The 20023-nt window shown below is 32.9% G+C and overlaps 2 protein-coding genes across 4 annotated transcripts in view; one reads left to right on the top strand and one right to left on the bottom strand.

Moving 5' to 3' along the window:
• The window catches only part of slc4a10b (solute carrier family 4 member 10b), a 77295-nt gene extending 67655 nt beyond the window's left edge, over nucleotides 1-9640 (top strand). For all 3 annotated transcript variants that reach the window (XM_051119721.1, XM_051119722.1, XM_051119723.1), the window contains 7 exons: nucleotides 1268-1336; nucleotides 2003-2176; nucleotides 2527-2649; nucleotides 5043-5107; nucleotides 5453-5545; nucleotides 8067-8103; nucleotides 9030-9640. In XM_051119721.1, coding sequence (XP_050975678.1) covers nucleotides 1268-1336; nucleotides 2003-2176; nucleotides 2527-2649; nucleotides 5043-5107; nucleotides 5453-5545; nucleotides 8067-8079 — 537 coding nt within the window. In that variant the 3' untranslated portion in view covers nucleotides 8080-8103; nucleotides 9030-9640. The remainder of the gene's footprint in view (nucleotides 1-1267; nucleotides 1337-2002; nucleotides 2177-2526; nucleotides 2650-5042; nucleotides 5108-5452; nucleotides 5546-8066; nucleotides 8104-9029) is intronic.
• Nucleotides 9641-16359: 6719 nt separating this feature from the next.
• On the bottom strand, nucleotides 16360-18473 carry gcgb (glucagon b). Its single transcript, XM_051119729.1, has 4 exons — nucleotides 18393-18473; nucleotides 18194-18299; nucleotides 17803-17958; nucleotides 16360-16595 (listed from the first exon to the last, which is right to left on the bottom strand). The coding sequence occupies exons 2-4, from the start codon at nucleotides 18292-18294 to the stop codon at nucleotides 16475-16477; spliced, it is 378 nt and encodes a 125-aa protein (XP_050975686.1). The 5' UTR covers nucleotides 18295-18299; nucleotides 18393-18473; the 3' UTR covers nucleotides 16360-16474.
• Between the last annotated feature and the right edge of the window lie 1550 nt (nucleotides 18474-20023).

The following is a 20023-nucleotide window of genomic DNA, read 5'->3' as shown; positions in this document are numbered from 1 at the left end:
CCACTCCTTTATTGGGGGTGTCTTGTTAATTGCCTATAATTTCCACCTGTTGTCTATTCCATTTGCACAACAGCATGTGAAATTGATTGTCAATCAGTGTTGCTTCCTAAGTGGGCAGTTTGATTTCACGGAAGTGTGACTGACTTGGAGTTACATTGTGTTGTTTAAGTGTTCCCTTTATGTTTTTGAGCAGTGTATATTTTCATCAATATAAAGCCCCAATGCTTAATTTTCTAGTACACAATTATATTTTTCCCAATCACACTACTATATGTTGAAAAAGCCATATCTTTTGTTCAAAAATTATGTTCATATCACATACAACCCTGGTATTCAGCTGTCCGATTTTATAAAGTTGCTCATTCTACTCTGCATTTAAGCTTGAAAATTATCTTAAATATAAATTAATTTCATAGTTTTGGCTAAAGTTAGATTAGGTTATCAAGACATTTGGGTGTGTGCTTCACAAATAATACGTGTTTATTGTGATGTAGCTTGTTTTATTTGTGTCCAAAAAAACATTGTCAACCAAGTTAGCCACTAGAAAACCCCCCCTCAAAAAGGAATGGTTTCTCCCATTCTCACATAATTTGCACAGTATGATGATATTTCCTCTAGAAGCACATGGATGAAACACTAGAAGTTCTGTTCTCTCTCTTTCCCCTAATATTGGCTAATCTAGCAAACCTGTCAAGAGTGGATTAATTGACTGTCAACAGTGTTACACAAGTATTATTGCTGCAAATTTTAACAAGTTTAACTAAAACTTATGTTTTGTTTAAGAAATATATTTCTAAACATACCATATGCTCAGTAGTTCTAGGTTTCCATGTTGAGTAAAGGCCTAAAACACAAAAAATGTCAGCTAAGTTACCCATCAACTGTGTTACCCAGTAAAGATAACATGGTGGACAGTAGCAAACATAGATGGTATTTTATGCACACGTGCCTACAGATCACCTTTATTTATACAGCACTTTATACAATATAGATTGTTTTAAAGCAGCTATGTAAGGAGATGTTTGGGTTTTTGGGAAAAAGGAAAACTTTTTTCTTCACATTGTCAAATACTAAATGTAACCCTAAGTATAGAATGACCCAAAAACACTTTTAAAACTCAAAACTTGATTGGAGCAAGAGTGGAAAATGAGCATATAACACAAAATTATGACACAAAAAAATTATGGCACAAACATTTGCACTAACATTTTAAGAGGACCTCAGAGTGACAAATTAGGTAATGAAAATGTTTATTTTGTTTACTCAGTTTATTCCAATGCCGGTGCTGTATGGAGTTTTCCTTTACATGGGTGCATCTTCATTGAGAGGAATACAGGTAAAAACACTACAGACAATGTCTGTTTGCATTTCCAAGTTTCCAAATTGACAATTTTTTTTTTTCTGTAATTCTGTTAAAAGCTCATGTTAGATAACCTCTAATGCAGTGTTCACAATACTGTTCAAAGCGGTGTTATTTTAGAATCATTGAGATACTATAATAGTTTTTATTAATATTTTGAAACATTTCTATTTTTATATTTTCCATTTTAATTTTAATTTTAAATTTTTAATAATTTTGTGGTTTTGGTAGTTTTTTTAAATGCATATAAAGTTCTGAATTTCTTATTACACTTTGTTATTTTACTAAAACAAGTTTCCTTTGTAACTATTAACTGAAATTAAAATAAACTTATTTTTTTTATATTTTATAAGTATTTTATATATGCATATTTAAATATGTTTTTTTATTTCCATTTTCCATTTCCACTTTTAAAATTAGGCTACCTCATATATCCAAGTTTTCCAAGATCATGGAAATCCTGTTTTTTCAAAGACCTAAAACAAAATACATATTTTTTTGTTGTTGTTGTTCTATCTTGTTTTAAAGCTTTTGTAGTCTTATTTTGAGGCATCTCAAGGGCCCTTTTGAAGTTTACTGAGGCCCCTGGTTAAGAACCACTGCTCTAATGTACACAATTTCTCCTTTTCTCTATAATTTTAGTTTTTTGATCGTTTGAGATTGTTCGGGATGCCGGCTAAACACCAACCAGACTTCATATATCTGAGACATGTTCCACTCCGAAAGGTTCATCTGTTCACCATCGTCCAGCTCAGCTGTCTGGTTCTTCTCTGGGTCATCAAAACCTCCAGAGCTGCCATTGTCTTTCCCATGATGGTACATGCTTAAACTAGCTTTATCCATAATAGAGTTCTGAAAAGTTTGAAAGTTTCTTTGGACAAATTTACACTACCAGTCAAAATTTGTATGTATCTATTTGTTCAGCTACCTAATATTCTTCAATTTTTTTTCAATTTGTAATTATGCTTTTAGTTTTGTAAAGAAATTCACATGTAGACTGGCACAAAAAAAAATGAATCAGAAAGATCATGGAAACATACAGTCAGTCAGACGTGTCTAAGCATATGTCTGCTAGTGTGATTGCCTCGTGAAGCATTTCTTAACTGTTTCCGCTCATGTTTTTTGAGTAAAATGTGATAATTGAATTAGCGATTTGCTGCTGGCAGGTGTTGGCGCTGGTCTTCATTAGGAAGCTGCTGGATTTTATCTTCACAAAGCGAGAGCTCAGCTGGCTCGATGACCTCATGCCCGAGAGCAAGAAGAAGAAACTGGAGGATGCTGAGCGAGAGGTGAGCTATACAATTTATTATCTAAATGTAACGTTCACTGTGAATAAACACTTGTAATACGGCTGCAAGCAGCAATTTGCAAGGTCCAAGTAGAGCAAAAAGAACAAATGAAATACGCAGATGTGCCTGGCATCAAAGATGAGAAGGGGGATTTTAAAGAAAACACTGTATATAGACAAAAGACTTCTAAGCAAGTCCTGAAGTGTAAAAAGAAAAGTTTGGGGTTGGTAAGATTTTCTAATGTTTTTGGGGTTTCCTTTGCTTACCAAGTCTGCATTTATGTAGTCAATAATATTTATTTTATTCAATAATGATTTTATTTTTTAATGTAGTTTAAAATGTAATTTATTGCATTGTATTGAATTTTCAGCATCATTACTTCAGTCTTCAGTGTCACGTGATCCTTCAGAAATCATTCTAATATGCTGATTTGCTGTTCAAGAAACATTTAAAAACGGTTTCATCTTTCTGTGGAAACTATGATTTAGACTTCTTTGATCAATAGAAAGTATTTATTTGAAATGTAGAATTTTTTTTTTAATTATAATTGTCTTCAATGTCAATTTTGAACAACTTCATCTTTGCTGAATAAATGTTTTAATTTCTTAAAAATAATAAAATAATATTAGATATATTATATATAAATGTGTGTATGTGTGTATATATATATATATATTATATTTTTTAATATATATTACATATAAAATAAAATATTATATATATATATATATATATATATATACATAATATTTAAAAATTATATTAAGTGAAATTTTCAGCAACTTGTCGCCCTCTGTCAGATTTTTGTGGTATGACATACACTCATATTTTACTTGCGTAATTATTAAACGTGCATGATAAATTTCTGTGTATTGCATTTCAGTTAATGTTTATTTATTTCAAGTAACTTATTTTTAAATATAGTTTCCTTTCAGTGGCTTTTCCAGTTTACTAAATATGAATTAAGGACAACAATTTGTAAATTGATATTGTTATTTTTACACAATTAGAAAAAAAGTATAATTAATTTTTTTATTATAAAAATGCCCAAAATGGAAATAATAATAATAATAATAATGTATTATAAACATAATAGAGTTTTTAATTTCTAAATAATTATTTTTCCAGGTCTAGAAATCACATTTTAAAAATTAGACTACCTTGTATCCAAGACCGTAGGAAACTTTATTCTTCAAAAACATAAAACAGCTGGAATAAAATGAAAACTATCAATTCGTTTTGTTGTTTTAGCTTATTTTAATGCTTGTTTTGTACAATTTTCATAAATAATTTCTAACTAATTGAATTTTTCCAAAACTGTAGGAAACCTGACTCTTTAAAGACAAAACTGCTGAATTAAAATTAAATCTCAATCTCCATTTTTAGTTGTTCTATCTTATTTTAATGCTTGTTTTGTACATTTTTCATAAATAATTTTGTACTTTTTAAAATTTGTTTTTAAATCATTGCATACATAAATCTCTCACTCAGATGTTTTTGCAATGACAAGCTTTCAGATTACAAAATGTTACATGTTAAAATTTACATTTAGAATAACTCATATAGTTAGCTTTATGTCCAAATAGCATGCGTGCACAGTTTTTTGCAAATTAGTTGAATGGTTCCTGAGAAGATTTATGCATGTTGTACACATTTCCTTAAAAATCCAGGCAGAAGAATTGGAAGAACTAAGAAAAGAAACAAAAAAAAAAATCTCACATCTGTCGTTCAAACAGACCAGCAGCATTAAGTGATTATATTTCATATTTCGGGAACTCTCGTTGCTAGGCAGCACTAATCCATCACATAATTGAGATTATTAAAGTTTGCCGCTGAAATAACCCCCATGCAATATTTGGTGACTCTCTGCCACACAGCGACCAAGTTTTAAAAGAAAAATAGGGAAGAAATAATAACCAAATCTTCACAGTTTGGACCTCTAATAACACAAGTAATTAGTATTTGGAAGACAATGTCCGTATAACTGAATGATACAACATGACTGCTGCTTGAGTTTATGTAAGCTGAATGAAAGCAAAAGCCTGAGTTTTCTTCGGCGAGTTTTTGAGGTCCTGCTTTAATGAGGAGCTCTGGTTTGTGCTCCAGTTTTGCAGTTTGTTTTTCCTGCATCCAGAGACTTTCTGACCCCCTGGCAAATAATCTCATGTTTTACTCTTGCTAAAATTGCCATGATACGTTTCTTATAGAGAGACCCCGATTCACCCACCTCAGTATCCGAATGCATTCATTTCATGCCAAACAAATGGAACATGAATCGATCTGCCAAAATGTCCTTCAGCAAAGTTATTTAATCTCAAAGGGTCTCTGAAGTTCTCTTTGGCTGGACGGGAATAAAACTCTCTCTCGCTCCTTCTCCCTGTGTTTACTGCCAGGAGGAGCAAAGTATTTTGGCAGAGGAAGAAGGAATCGTACAAGTGCCATTGGAGGGACATTACAAGTATGGACCAGATTTTCCTAACTAACTCTCACAATAGCCAGCAATACTAGTGTTTGTTGGTCTTTTAAAAACAATAGGGCAATACTTAACAGTGATTTTACCATGGGTTCTGTATTTTTACATATATACTGTACATAGACACTACAGAAAGAATTAAATAAGTACAGTAAGAATTAAACAAAAGCTTAACGTAATATACATCAATAAGTAGAATTAGCAATTGTGTAGTATTCACCAATGCATTACAGTTTTGATTCAAAATTGTATTTTGTGATTGTTTTCATGCACACACAGTGTTATACTGTATTTAATTGATTTTCTTATGTTTTTATTGGATGTTTTCAGAGATGATCCTTCTACCATCAACATTACTGATGAAATGTCCAAAGGCTCCTTTGGAAGTACTTGGAACTCCAAAACTGATCCGAACTCAAAAAGGTTCTGATTTATTTTCATATGAACTTTTTTTTGGCATAAATCTGTTTGCAATCATGCTGAAAATCATTTACTGTGCATAATTTATTGTTGCTGGTCAAAAATGACTGGCCTTTTAAAAATATCATAACCAAATCTTGGATTCAACCTTTTTATCACTTATTTTATTTCATTTAACACAGGTTTTGTTTTTTTGTTTTGGAACTGATTCATCATAGGCCTTATTGGCCTGAGCTATGCACCTATGCAGTGAACGTTTTGAGTATTTGTGCATAATTTGTGATTTTCTTCATTCATACTGTGTTTCCATCACCCTGTTTTCATGTGCATTTTGAAGTGTCGCATCAGAAACGAGTGATGGAAATGCCACATTTCGAATAAAAATCCCTTAATCCACAAAAAAGTTTTTACACTCACTTGAGGTGTTTTTTTTGAAAAAGGGTTAATGCAAATAATGGGAGATGGAAACGCATTTGCCGAATAAATTCCTCCATACGCATCAAAAAAGGCAAAACCTGACAAACCAGCAAACGATCTCATTGCACAGCATCTGAAATGTTGTTATGGTCATTCTGAAATGCCTGAGCAAAGTGTGTCAACAAAGTATTTCTGTATAATTGTCTTACACGACTGCATTTTCAAACAGCAGGTATCCATCTCCGAAAGCAACAATCACATTTATTGTTTCCTCTTATCGCTCTGAGGCGCAAGTAATTTATTATATATGAAAATTACAGAGATTACTCGCAAATGTTTTATGCGATATATTTTAATTTTACGTTAAATTTGCAACTTTGGATGAAAACCCAGCTAATGATGCCTATGATCAATCAATGGCAAAAACAAATACAAAAACCTGTGCTAACTGAAATAAAATCAAAAAAAGATTGAATGCAATATTTGTTAATAATATAGCATAATGTGAAGTTTTTTGATGGCCAGTCATTTTTATCCGGAAAACACCACATGTGTAACAAGGTGGGGAAAAAAATCCCTAAAAAGTACAACTATTATCACATTTTTGGGGATGTTGTTATACTCTGTGTTGTAGTCCAATGCATAACATTAACTAGCATTTTTTTGGGAAGAAGAAAATCAACAACATGAGGGTTAATTCACTATCCAAAAGAATGAGAAATAATATTAGTGATGCACCATTTAGAGGGAGATGTAATAGGTCTAGTATTAATTTATTATTGCTCAGGGTTGTGGAAAGTTACTTTTAAAAGTGATGCATTACAATATTGCGTTACTCCCTAAAATGTAACTAATTACGTTACTTAGTTACTTTTTACGTCAAGTAATGCATTGAAAGAGCACTATCCAAACTTAAATTGTTATAATTCATGAACATTTTCTAATGATTTTGAAGTGCCATTTCCATGGTAAGATCCAATGTCAGATTTTAAAATGGGTTTCAAAGGATGAATTTTGAGGTTTGACTTTTGGTGACAAAAGGTCAGAACTCCTGTAATGATGTAGATTGTTGAGGTGCACTCTTGTCATAAACTAATCTATTACTGTTCCTACATAATTTGTAACAAAAATAGTGGTAAAATATCTATTTAGGAGTCTATTTAAGACCTCTCCAACAATATATACAGTTTGTCATGATTAGATTAGGATTTAGTTGTAATATAGTGAAGACGGGTGACAGTTAAAAGGTTAATATAAAAAGTTCTATTTTTAGCAAATGTAAAATCCCTTTCACACCAAAAAGTGAAATAAACTTCAGGCTGAAGTAGAAAAAGTAAATTCACGTCTGTACAGTAGAACGCAGGAAAATAAAGTTCAACACTCTTCAGCAATAAAAAAAAAAAACAATGTAGCACAAATGTTAGTTCATCTAAAGTCATTTTTGCTTATTAGTATGATTGAACAGGATCATCAAAGGTCAGCAGCAAAGACATTGGTTAATAAAATGGGACTAAATACATAAAGGATATTTGTGTTATTTAACATATTTAATTATTGCAGGTTTGCGTCATATTCTGAGTTTGCATTTCAGTGTTTTAATTCATTTTTAGTCACATTTAGTCTAAATGGGGACAGGAGAGCTGTCAGTCAGTATATGGGGGGAAAAAAAAGTAACTGGCGTTACTTATTTAAAAAAAAGTAACTTATTTAAAAATTAATGATGATTTCAAAGCAGCCTCACAGGAAAATAACAAAATTAATGGTGCAAAGTATTTCAAATTAGAAACCAATCCAAATTATGCTTAAAAGCAGCTTTGAAAACACAATAGTGTCATTATTCAGCTTAATAACTGTGTAAAATTCATTAAACGTTATAAAATGTGTTCGATTTAGCCGTAAAGCAGCTCTACAGAACATTATTCAGCTCAAGTTGGATCAATGAAGTGAGGTCAAATCAATAATATTACTGATTGCAGGTAGTTTCCTGTGCACTAGCTTTCAAAAAAATATTGTACTGCACCTTTAAATTGTCATTGTTTGGAAACCCACTTTATTCGGCATATTAACACATTTTGATTTAAATACTTATCCTTTCTTTTTTTCTTAGCCCCCTTTCCTAAGCTTGCAGATGCTGATCCCCAAAGGTAAGCGCACTGGACTGTTCTCATAGCAACATCCCACGTCACTTTACGATCTCATCATGACTTTCTTTGCATGGCAACAAGTATTTTGACCAAATTGGCGGCGTTTGACAGATTTGATTGTAATCCATCTGGAACGGGCATTTACCATTATGCGTCTCTCCAAGAATGTTTGAATCCACCCCAATTTTTCCATCCAGTTAGTCAGTCGAAAACAATAAATCATTCACATCTCTCTGGAAGTGTCAGACAAAGATAGACAGCATGTGATCATCTTTTGTTGCTGTTGTTGTTGTTGTTTTTACTACGCAGACAGGAAAAATGTCTAATCAGCCATGAGCTTGTTAAGTGCGAATGTGTGTCCGGTCTGTTAGCTGCTAAACTGAACGTGGATTATTATTAAGATCATCATGTGTTCAATCTGTTCAGAAGGAAATGTTCTGCACATAAAGTCTTTTTGACATGAATGCTTTAAGAAATAGTTAACCCAAAAATGATATTTGATGAAAATATACTCGCCCTCAGTTCATCCAACATGTAGATGAGTTTGTTTCTTGATTAGAACAGATTTGGAGAAATGTAGCATTACATCATTTGCTCACTAATGGAGTGAATGGGTGCGGTCAGAATGAGAGTCCAAACAGCTGATAAAAACATCACAGTAATCCACACCACTCCAGTCCATCAGTTAACATCTTGTGAAGCAATAAGATGCGTTCGTAAGAAACAAATACATCATTAAGGCATTTTAACTTTAAATCATTGCTTCCAGCTAAAATATGAGTCCATAATCCATAATGCTTTTTCCAGTCTGCAGAAAGATTATGGAATAAATAAACGCTATTTGCTAAATTGATAAACAATCACTCAATATAGTCATTATGCAGTAATGAGCTATATACTAATTCCCTTTTTATGTTATTTTGCAGCCTGTCTAATAAGAAAGTGCACAAGGAGCATTGATGGAAAGAAGATTCACTGTGTTCACACACACACACACACACACACACTTACGTACCTAGCTATTCAAATGGACATGCATTGTTTTTAAATGAATAGTTCACTAAAAAAGTGTATATATATAGTTGAGGTCAAAAGTTTACATACTCCTTGCATCTGCAAAATGTTAATTATTTTACCAAAATAAGAGGGATCATACAAAATGCATGTTATTTTTTATTTAGTACTGACCTGAATAAGACATTTCACATAAAAGATGTTTACATATAGTCCACAGGAGAAAATAATATTTGAATTTATAAAAATGACCCCATTCAAAAGTTTACATACATTTGATTCTTAATACTGTTTTGTTTCCTGAATGATCCACAGCTGTGTTTTTTTGTTTATTGATAGTTGTTCATGAGTCCCTTGTTTGTCCTGAACAGTTAAACTGCCTGCTGTTCTTTAGAAAAATCCTTCAAGTCCCACAAATTCTTTGGTTTATTTTAGCATTTTTGTGTATTTGAACCCTTTCCAACAATGACTGTATGATTTTGAGATCCATCTTTTCACACTGATGACGACTGAAGGACTCATATGCAACTATTACAGAAGGTTCAAACACTCACTGATGCTTCAGAAGGAAACAAGATGCATTAAAGGGATAGTTCACCCAAAAATGAAAATTTGATGTTTATCTGCTTACCCCCAGGGCATCCAAGATGTAGGTGACTTTGTTTCTTCAATAGAACACAAACGAAGATTTTTAACTCAAACCATTGCAGTCTGTCAGTCATATAATGGCAGACAATGGCTCCCAAATCTTTGAGAGTAAAAAAAACATACACAAACAAAACCAAATTAAGCCCTGCGACTCATGACGATATACTGATGTCCTAAGACACAAAATGATCGGTTTGTGTGAGAAACTGAACAGTATTTATATAATATTTTACCTCTGATTCACCGCTATATCCTACTGTCCTGAGTGCATGCACAGCATCTGGCGTGTGACATGTGTACACACTCTGGCATAGTATACGCAAACGCCGGAAGCAATCTGCAAATACGTCACTTATTGTTTACACAGTGCACAGAGATTGCGGACGTGTTCACTGGCACTGTGAAGATCTGAAGATATTTAGAAGTACAGGTCATCGCAATGGAAGACGATTTTTATATATCATCAGACAATGTGAATTTTTTTGCCCAACCGTATTTATTTGAACCAGAATACTCAGAGCAAGAAGTCAGAGACGTGGAGCAAGCAGCCGCAGCAGCAGCAAGTCTTCAAGCTTCAGGAAGACAGAGATCTCTTCAAAAGTGGTGGTGTTCTTGTAGTAAGTGTTATGAGATGCCGACAGAAGTGAAGAGCATCTATAAGTGCAGATCGCTTCTGGCACTTGCGTACTGAAGAAACAAAGTCACCTACATCTTGGATGCCCTGGGGGTAAGCAGATAAACATCAAATTTTCATTTTTGGGTGAACTATGCCTTTAAGAGCTGGGGGGTGAAAACTTTTTGAATTTGAAGATCAGGGTAAATTTTACTTATTTTGTCTCCTGGAAAACATGTAAGTATCTTCTGTAGCTTCTGAAGGGCAGTACTGAATAAAAAAAATCATTCTGTTCAAAAGTTTTCATCCCCCGGCTCTTAATGCTTTGTGTTTCCTTCTGAAGCATCAGTGAGTGTTTGAACTTTCTCTCATAGTTGCAACTGAGTCCCTCAGTTGTTCTCACTGTGAAAAAATGGATTTTAAAATCATTCAGTCATTGTTGGAAAGGGTTCAAATACACAAAAATACTGAAAACCCTAAGAATTTGTGAGACCTGAAGGATTTTTCTGAAGAACAGTGGGCAGTTCAACTGTTCAGGACAAACAAGGGACTCATGAACAACTATCAATAAAAAAACAGCTGTGGATCATTCAGGTAACAACACAGTATTAAGAAGAATCAAGTGTATGTAAACTTTCGCACAGTGTGATTTTTATAAATTCAACTTTTTTCTTGTGGACTACATCTACGTCTTTTACGTGAAATACCTTATTCAGGTCAGTACTAAATAAAAATAACATGCATTTTGTATGATCCCTCTCATTTTGGTCAAATAATTAACATTTTGCAGATTCTGCAAGGTGTATGTAAACTTTTGACCCCAACTGTATATATATAGTTAACTATTCTTACAGGTATAAATAATGCACATTATAATTGCTTCAGACTAACCCATACATATATTCGACCCCTAACCCTACTCTGACAAGTAAACACATTTATGTTATAATTTTAAGTTCTCAAAGTTTTTTTTCCTTTTGTTTTTTTTTTTTTTAGCGTTTTTAAACTTAAAGTATTGCTAGTTTACAAGTAAACGCACATATAAAGTCTTATAACTCCCTGTCTCGTCTCGTGTTTCTATATTTTTAAGGTATATCACAATGCTAAGCTTTTTAGCTTTTAGGTATAAAGCCTGTACATATATAATAGTAATACCAGCAAATAAAGTGGAGATTGTTGTGTGGGAAATGAGGAGAAAGAGTGGCAGAATATGGAATTATTTTCAACTTTTCTTTTAAATGCTCTCTGAAGTATTTTATATGTTTTGTATTTTTTAAAAATACCATTCCTGCACAGCTTTCACTTCCTTAAAGGTACAGTAGGAGGTTAAATGTGTAGACCGTATCTACAATATAGGTGAGCAATTAATTTAACTGCATTACACATAGCCATCTTATCAATAAATTGCATGCATTGCTGTTTTTGTATTCATGTTTTGGGGTGGTGAAGAAACATTCTGTTCATATAAAGACACTTCACTCCAGGTTACTTTAGGGTCAATATTAATGCAGTCAGTGTATGCTTGAATAAAAAACATAAGAACGTATTGTAAAATTCTTTATATTCCTGCAAAATCATCAGTATCAGAAAATTGCTGTATTTTGTTTTATCTTTGCATTTATGCAATTGTAATCATAGAAAATCCATTTTAGCTATTAATATTTTTTTGCAAGAATTTGTACCAAGAATGCTGCTTGTGTAAATATTATTTCCATCAAGAGTTTATACCTCTATTTTGAAGGCTGTATGTCGATATTCACAATGCCAAAGTGTGGATGTGTTTTCACGCTAATAATGATGGTGGAGAGACATCTGAAATCATATCAGCTGCACATCAGTAAACTGTCCCCTCAAAATGATTGTGTGTATTATCTCTTTTAAGCAATTGAATGCATCAACTGGATACTGTAGATACAAACTACATTCCCTTTTCACAATATAAAGCAATAGTGTTTTAGAAGTGTGGGTCCATCAAATAATGGTTTTTGCATGTTGAGGTCCTCATGCAATTAATCATTTCCATTTAAAAACCCTTAACTTCTGTTATGTATAATATTACTGTGTATTTATAACAATATAGACAACAGAAAGAATTTTAAAATCATGCATACTGTAATATCATAGTCATACTGTTTTGCTTTTAATATTATGCATATTTGTTTTGTATGGATTATATCTTCACACTCAGATGGTTTGATTTTGAAAGACAAGAGTGATTATCATGCTAATATTTTCAGTTTATTAAAATGTTCATTCTGACTTATGCTTAAGTCATATTGCAATATTGTAATAATACGTCTAGTTCTTTTGGCTGTGTTTTGATGTTTCTGTAAACTAACTTAAATGAACTATCACTATATCCTCTTACGTCTGTATGGTGTTCTTTGGGATCTTTTATCTGTATGCTTTAATTGTTTTTGGGGGGATATGACATAAGCATTACCTTCATTTGCACTGAACTGTGAGAGAACTGGGTATAGATTTTTCTGGAGATTTTGTTCCTGCTATTTCTTCTACAGTGAAATAAAAAGCTCTGCCGTATGAATATGGATGTGTCCCTTGATTATGTATATCTCATATCATGTTTCTGTAATTATCAGGAAAAAATAAAAGATACAGACATAAGATACAGTTGGCTGAATAAATGTGATTTTAACAGTAAATAAAAAAAGCAGTGACAGTTTAGGAAAAAGCTTGAGTGGCATTTGAGGTTTAATGCCCAAATTTGACCCTGGACCACAAAAACAGTCATAAGGGTCAGTTTTTTTTTAAATTGAGATTTATACATCAGATACAATAAATAAGCTTTCAGATGTATGGTTTGTTAGGATGGGACAATATTTGGCCAACATACAACTATTTGAAAATCTGGATGCCTGGCAAAAAAAATAAATAAAAAAATAAAATAAAATAAATATCATAATATTGAGAAAATCGCCTTTACAGGTGTCCAAATTAAGTTCTTCGTAATGCATATTACTAAGCAAAAATTGAGTTTTGATATATTTACTGAACATGATCTTTACTTGATATCCTAATTATTTTTGGCATAAAATAATGATCGATCATTTTGACCCATACAATGTATTTTTGGCTATTGCTACAAATATACCCGTGCTACTTAAGACTGGTTTTGTCACAGTTCTGTCTGTTTGTATATTTGGTTTCTCCCATTGTCTCCCCCTGTCATCCTGTTAACTTTGGTTTTGCCCTCGTTATTCTGTTATCCCCGTCACCGGTATTTCATTATTAGTTACCCTTTATAAGCCTGTTTGTATCCTGAGTTCTCTGTCGGTCTTTATTGTTGGTTTATTGTTTCTACGTGTGTGGATATTCCTGCCTGTTCCTGCTTGTGCTACCTAAAGATTATATTAAATATTGTTGCTTGTTATCTCGTCTCTTGTCTCGTTCCGTCCAGCACGCAGCACTACGTAACAGGTTTTGTGGTCCAGGGTCACAAATCATTTTTTAGGGCTAAAGTATAAATATTTTTGTGAGTAAATACTAATGTTTCAAGTCCAACATAGAGAGTAGTTAGAAAAAGGAAAACAAGTACAAGACAGTGTAAAGTTTTGTGTAAAAAAAAAAAAACCTGTGTAAGTAAATATTAAGTAGTATGTGCAAATTTTTAGGTGTACACAAATCTTTGATACAAAAAAATTAGATTATGTTAAAATGTTTCCTGTTGACCTTATGTAGCTCCGCCCTTTTTAGCGTTGCGCTCGTTGTCTTCTGCCACACGCCATAGCGTGAAGATAAGTTCGTACGAATTTATGAATGCTTGAAATAACAATGGTGAGTTACTTAAATTGTTATTATAATGGTTTCACAAAGACAGCATACTGTTTTGATCAAACAGAAACAGCTTTGAATATCTCACAAACATGTCAAGCTACATTTGCTGTTGAAAAACCACAAACGTAAACACATACAGGATTTTTAACCAGTTTGTACTGAATATAGTGATTTAATGTAAGCTGGGATACTTTTTGCCATTTAGATGACTGGGAAAATGTTCCATTTATGTTGAATTAATTATTTTATATTAATAGATATTTATTTTAAGTTTTAGTATTAAGAGTTGATAAATCTTTTAATAGAAGTAGTGTAAAAATAATTACAATATTTCAAAAAGGGTTTGCACTTACACTTTAGGATTTGGTGCGATACTCAGATGTAACCAACAGCATGTGTTGCACGGTTACAGAGAATACGTTGCATTGCTAATTTATGCTCTAAACCAAAGAAAAAAAGCTGTTAAATCATATAGAGAAGCAGGAAAGGGCACAACATTTTGACAAACTAAAGTTAATAGGTGGTAAAGATACCTGTACGTACGAGCAGTATTAATTAAGATATTAGCTTAATATTTCACCTACCTGACTAGAAATGATAAGAACAAACATGAATGCTGTCAAGATTCTTGCCCTGGAAATCCTGGTTCAGTTTGTCCGACCACAAACGCCTTTTGTTCCTCAGACATTTTTTTTGCACTCTTCTCCTTGATTTGTTATAACTTTTGGCAATCTATAGTACTCCAAATGTTTTTCCCAGTCCGACCGATTAGTACAGCCCCGAACATGACAATAATTGATTATTTTCAACAGCAGTAATCACCAAAATATGCACGTTTTGTTCGGTTTAGTGGCATTGTGTACGTTCAGTGCTGGCAATATGGCGATTGATGCATTGTGAAAACACTGTAATAATACTATTTAAAATATACTATTTCTGTCTTTCTACATAAAAATTCTTCATTTAATAATAATGTTACTTGCATTTTCATTGTAATTAATTGTGGAATTTACTAATAGTTTCTGAGTTAAAACTGTTTCTACACCAAATGTTTTTCAGTGTATGTAAATAAAGTGGACGAGGAGGTTGTCAAGCTCCAAATTGACAAAAAAGGCACCATAAAACTAGCTCCAAGCACATTTTTTTTTTTTTTTTTTTAATTTCTATGCAAGTGTTTGTCTTGACAAACAACTAGTGTTACATTCCTGTAAGTATATTTATATAGGTTCTCTATTAAACCTATATGTGTTGGCTTGATATTTAGTGTTTTTTTTTTGGTGAACAGATGGTTTGTAGCATCAGCTGACAGCTCAGAGAGACCTGCTCCCAGGGCGGACTGCATCTCTGGCACCGGTGCCGTTTTCTCCTTGTTGAAGGACCGGAGACATGCGGTCCCAGGGTGCCTGACAGTGCTGGATAATTGACACATTTCCACAAGGCTTTGGTGACTCCCATCTTCTGTCAGTGTCATGTTAGATACGGTGAGGTAAGCAGAAGTGACACACCGGGCCGGTTTAGAGCGTTCAAGTTCGTTCTCCTCAGGGATTATGAGGATTATACCTGAGTGGAGCTCAGGCTTGACTTGTGCAGAACTCTGAACTCCGTTTGTTATACTGACAGAATGATTGAAGCCATTTGACATGTGGATATTCTGTTTGATTGCAGTTGTTTTCCCACATGAATTTGCAGCATTTGCTTGCATGTCAACTTGACAAATAGCGTTTTAACTGCTCATGAAGTGTGTTTCTCAAAGGGGCAGTGAGGTAATATCTGGATCAATGTCAAATGTTTGCCTTTTAAGTTCTTAAACTCTCTGCAGTAGTGCTTTTCAATGTGTTTTGCATCAGGATTCAGATTTGCATTGTGTTAATCCAACACTGTAGCCATCATATAGTTGTTTATCATATAGTTTGTCTTTGGCATCAAAATATTGGAGTGCATTACCATGACCAACATGGGTCAAACAGCATTAAAGATTATTAGCATAAATGGACAGTTTTAGTTTTTAAATGTCTTGAATTTCAATTATGCTGCCAATAATTGCCAAAAAGCCAATAGTTGAATACACAAAACACAATGTAGTTTGCACAATCCATTTTTAACCACGTTTATCCTCAATTGAAACATAGTCTGGATCGTATTTTTAAAATTGGTTTACAGTGTCGCTCAAAAACCAAAACATCAAGTGCCATTCTTGAAGAAAGATTTATTTGCATGATTCAATGAAACCGACAGCACTAGTCATTATAAAACAGCGTCGAATATCACAGTTATGCAGGCTAGTTTTAATCTTGTGAATCCTCACTCGCGTCGTCCTCTCCCTGTTTTCAGCCAGGACACAAACTCTTTTGCCGCCTGGTCCTGCAGGTAAGAGCTGACGTCACTGGTGAATGTGCCGTCTGCGTGTCGTCGTGTGGGGACTCTGGGAGGAAAAAAAAAAAATATCCATCATGTCTGATTTAAAAAGGATATTGATAAACGGTATCTATTACAGTACCGTTTAAAAGTAAAGAAATTAATGCTTTTATTCAGCAAGGAAGCATTAAATTGATCAAAAGTGAACGTGACTGTTAAAGACATTTGTAATGTTACAAAAGATTGCTTTTTTAAATCAATGCTGTTTCTATTCAAAAGAAATCCTGAAAGAAATGTATCATGGTTTATCTGAAGCAGCCCAATTGTTTTCTAAATTATATTTCACAATATTACTGTTTTTACTGTATCAAATAAACGGATACAGATCAACATTGGTGAGTAGAAGAGATTTTCAAAAACTACACTAAAAATACTTTTGAACTGTAGTGTAAATGTAGTATAATTCAGAATATCACCATTTGTTTTTTCTATCTCTATATCAAATACAAGTAATTTTTTAATGCTGTATTTATGTGGGAATTGCTATAAATTAAATTAATTTCCAATGAGTGAATTTCACATAAAAAACGACTGCTGTACTATACAAGTTAAGTTTCTGAACAGTAAGATTTTTTTGTGTTTTTTAAAAAGTCTTTTCTGCTCACCAAGCCTGCAATTATTATGTCAGTAAAAAATTGAAATATTTTTACAATTTAAAATAACTGTTTTCTATTTTATTATATTTTAAAATGTAATTTATTCCTGTGATCAAAGCTACATTTTCAGCATCATTATCCAGTCTTCAGTGTCACATGATCCTTCAGAAATCATTCTAATATGCTGATCTGCTGTTCAAGAAACATTTATTATTATTATTATTATTATTCTACTTGGCTATAATAATAATAATGATAATAATACATGTTTTTGAGCAGCAAATCAGAATATTAGAATGATTTCTGAAGACTCATGTGAGTGGAGTAATGATGCTAAAAATTCAGCTTTTGAAGTCACAGGAATAAATTACATTAAAATATTTTCAAATAGAAAAGTTATTTTAAACAGTAAAAAATATTTTAAAATTTTACTGTTTTTTTTCTGTACTTTATATCAAATAAATGCAGGCTTGGTGAGCAGAATGACTTCTTTAAAAAAACATCAAACACCTTACTGTTCAAAAACGTTTAACTGGTAGTGTAGTCTACACACATTTGTCAGAAATGGCATTTTATTTTGTTAGTTGTTGTTAAATATTTTGCAGAATTTAAACCTACCCGCTTCTCTTGGAGTTCATTAACCACTGAACGAAGTCTTGTGCTCTCCTGGTCTCCAGGTATTTACTGTAATCGTTTGAGAATGTGCCTTCTGAATGTCTCTTCATGTTGTTTACTTCTCTGGGGTCATTAAATAGTGCGTCCTCAGACATAAGGCTGAAAATGTATATAAAATTAATCATTTTTAAAAATAAACACCATGCCAGACAGATATTCAGTCCCAAAATCAAAGGAAAAAATTGTTTTCAAAAAAGAAAACCTAGCAAAATTGGGGAAAGAAAAATCAGAAATAAATCCTTAAAAATATATGTCCCAGATTATGTACGGATAAAGGATAAAATTAAAATCCCCGCTGTAGATGCCATTAAAAAATGAATTTAGTTGCTCTTACCTGGAATTTTCTTCCATGTTTTCTTGTATGGGAATCTGCAGGCTGCTCTGGATCAGAATAAGAAGTAAAAGTCCAATGAAGGCGTAGATCCTTGTCATCATCTTACCTGAGGATCAGACCAAACAGCTACTCAGTAAACCATTAATGCATCCCACCTGTGCAGATATATAGCTTAGTGCCAAAAGGTTCTCAGGCTCACCTGGATAGCGCTGGGTCGTCGCGGAGAAATAAAATCAGAGATTTTAATCTTTCCTTGCTGGTTTCTCCTCCTTGGCTCCCAGTGCGATTTCACGGTCCCAGCCTGATGTTCTGAGTCTTATATAGTGATGCCCAGGTGGCATGATCCACACACACACAGACACTGACACACACTTATTAGTTTCAATCCATTAATCTCAATGCATCAATGTATTTGCACTGTGAACTCGTTTAAAAAGAGAGATGGGGAAATGGTCAAACAAGTCAAAAAGTCACTTAAGGGAAAAGTCAAACATGATTCTGTCTTGTTAAAAACAGAGGAGAGCAAATAATTGCATAGGTACTTTGAGGATGAGATGCATTCAGTCAGATTTCCAGGCAGTGATGTTTGTGCTCTGCAAAGCTTTTCAATACAGGGAATTTTACCCTCACTACACTGATATACAAGTATATGTATATGTGATGTATATTACACATTATCTGAAAGCTGAATAAATGAGGTTGTTAGGATAGGACAATATTTAGCCGAGATACAACTATTTGAAAATCTGTAATCTGAGGGTGCAAAAAGAATCTGAATATTGAGAAAATCACCTTTAAAGCTGTCCAAATGAAGTTCTTGGCAATGCATATTACTAATCAAAAAGTTTTTATATATTAACGGTAGGAAATTTACAAAATATCTTCATGGAACATGATCTTAATATCCTAATGTTTTTTTGGCATGTAAGAAAAATTGATAATTTTGAACCATACAATGTATTGTTGGCTTTTGCTACAAATATGCCCACTTGGTTCTGTGGTCCAGCGTCATGTAATATTTAAGTGTTTTACTTTTATGTAAAATAGGTGTCAGTTCTGTTCCATTGCCATTTCTGAGATATTATTTATATTTGTTTATTTATACACTGATTATACAAATGTTGATAAGTTAATGCTTTTCCACGGCACATCCTTATTTTTAAAGACTTTCTAAATTCTATAGATTTTATCAGGTCATTTATCATTTTATTACTTATTCCTTAGTCTCCCAGAAATAAATATAATTACATTTATACTCTGTATATTTTGTTATTTTAATGTAAATATTGTTTTCCAAGTATTGATTTCAAATAGAACTAGTAACAGCAACATTTATACTTGTGTAGTAATAATACCAACTTTCCAAATTGGCCATGCATTTAACTAGTAATAGCAGACTGACTAACACTTTTAAACTAGTTACAGTAGCTTGGACTACTTAACTTAACTAGTGGTATAAGTAAATATATAGTGCAATAAAGTAGTTGTGGTTTAGGGACAAAACCTCTTGCATTATTAAATAAGTAAAACTTAAATCAATATTTCTTTGTCCATTTGTCCATATTTGGTGAATGCCCTAAAAAAATGTCATTTAAAGTTCTGATTTTGCTGTCGTTATCGGCTGACTGTACATTTTCATGTTGTTAATATTTCTAGTCTCTTGTTAGGCTGAAATTAGTTAATGTAAGTTTTAGTTGGTAAATCTGTAACATTAGTGATGCCAAATTCAATGGTTTTGAATGACATTTATCTGTGCTCTTGGGCCTGTCAAACCACTTCCCTTTGCCATAGATTTCAGTAGTTCAACCAGCAGGTGGCACTGTTCATATG

This window comes from Labeo rohita, chromosome 9, assembly GCF_022985175.1.
Source record: "Labeo rohita strain BAU-BD-2019 chromosome 9, IGBB_LRoh.1.0, whole genome shotgun sequence".
NCBI lineage: Eukaryota > Metazoa > Chordata > Actinopteri > Cypriniformes > Cyprinidae > Labeo > Labeo rohita.
This window is presented reverse-complemented; position numbering and strand designations above follow the sequence as displayed.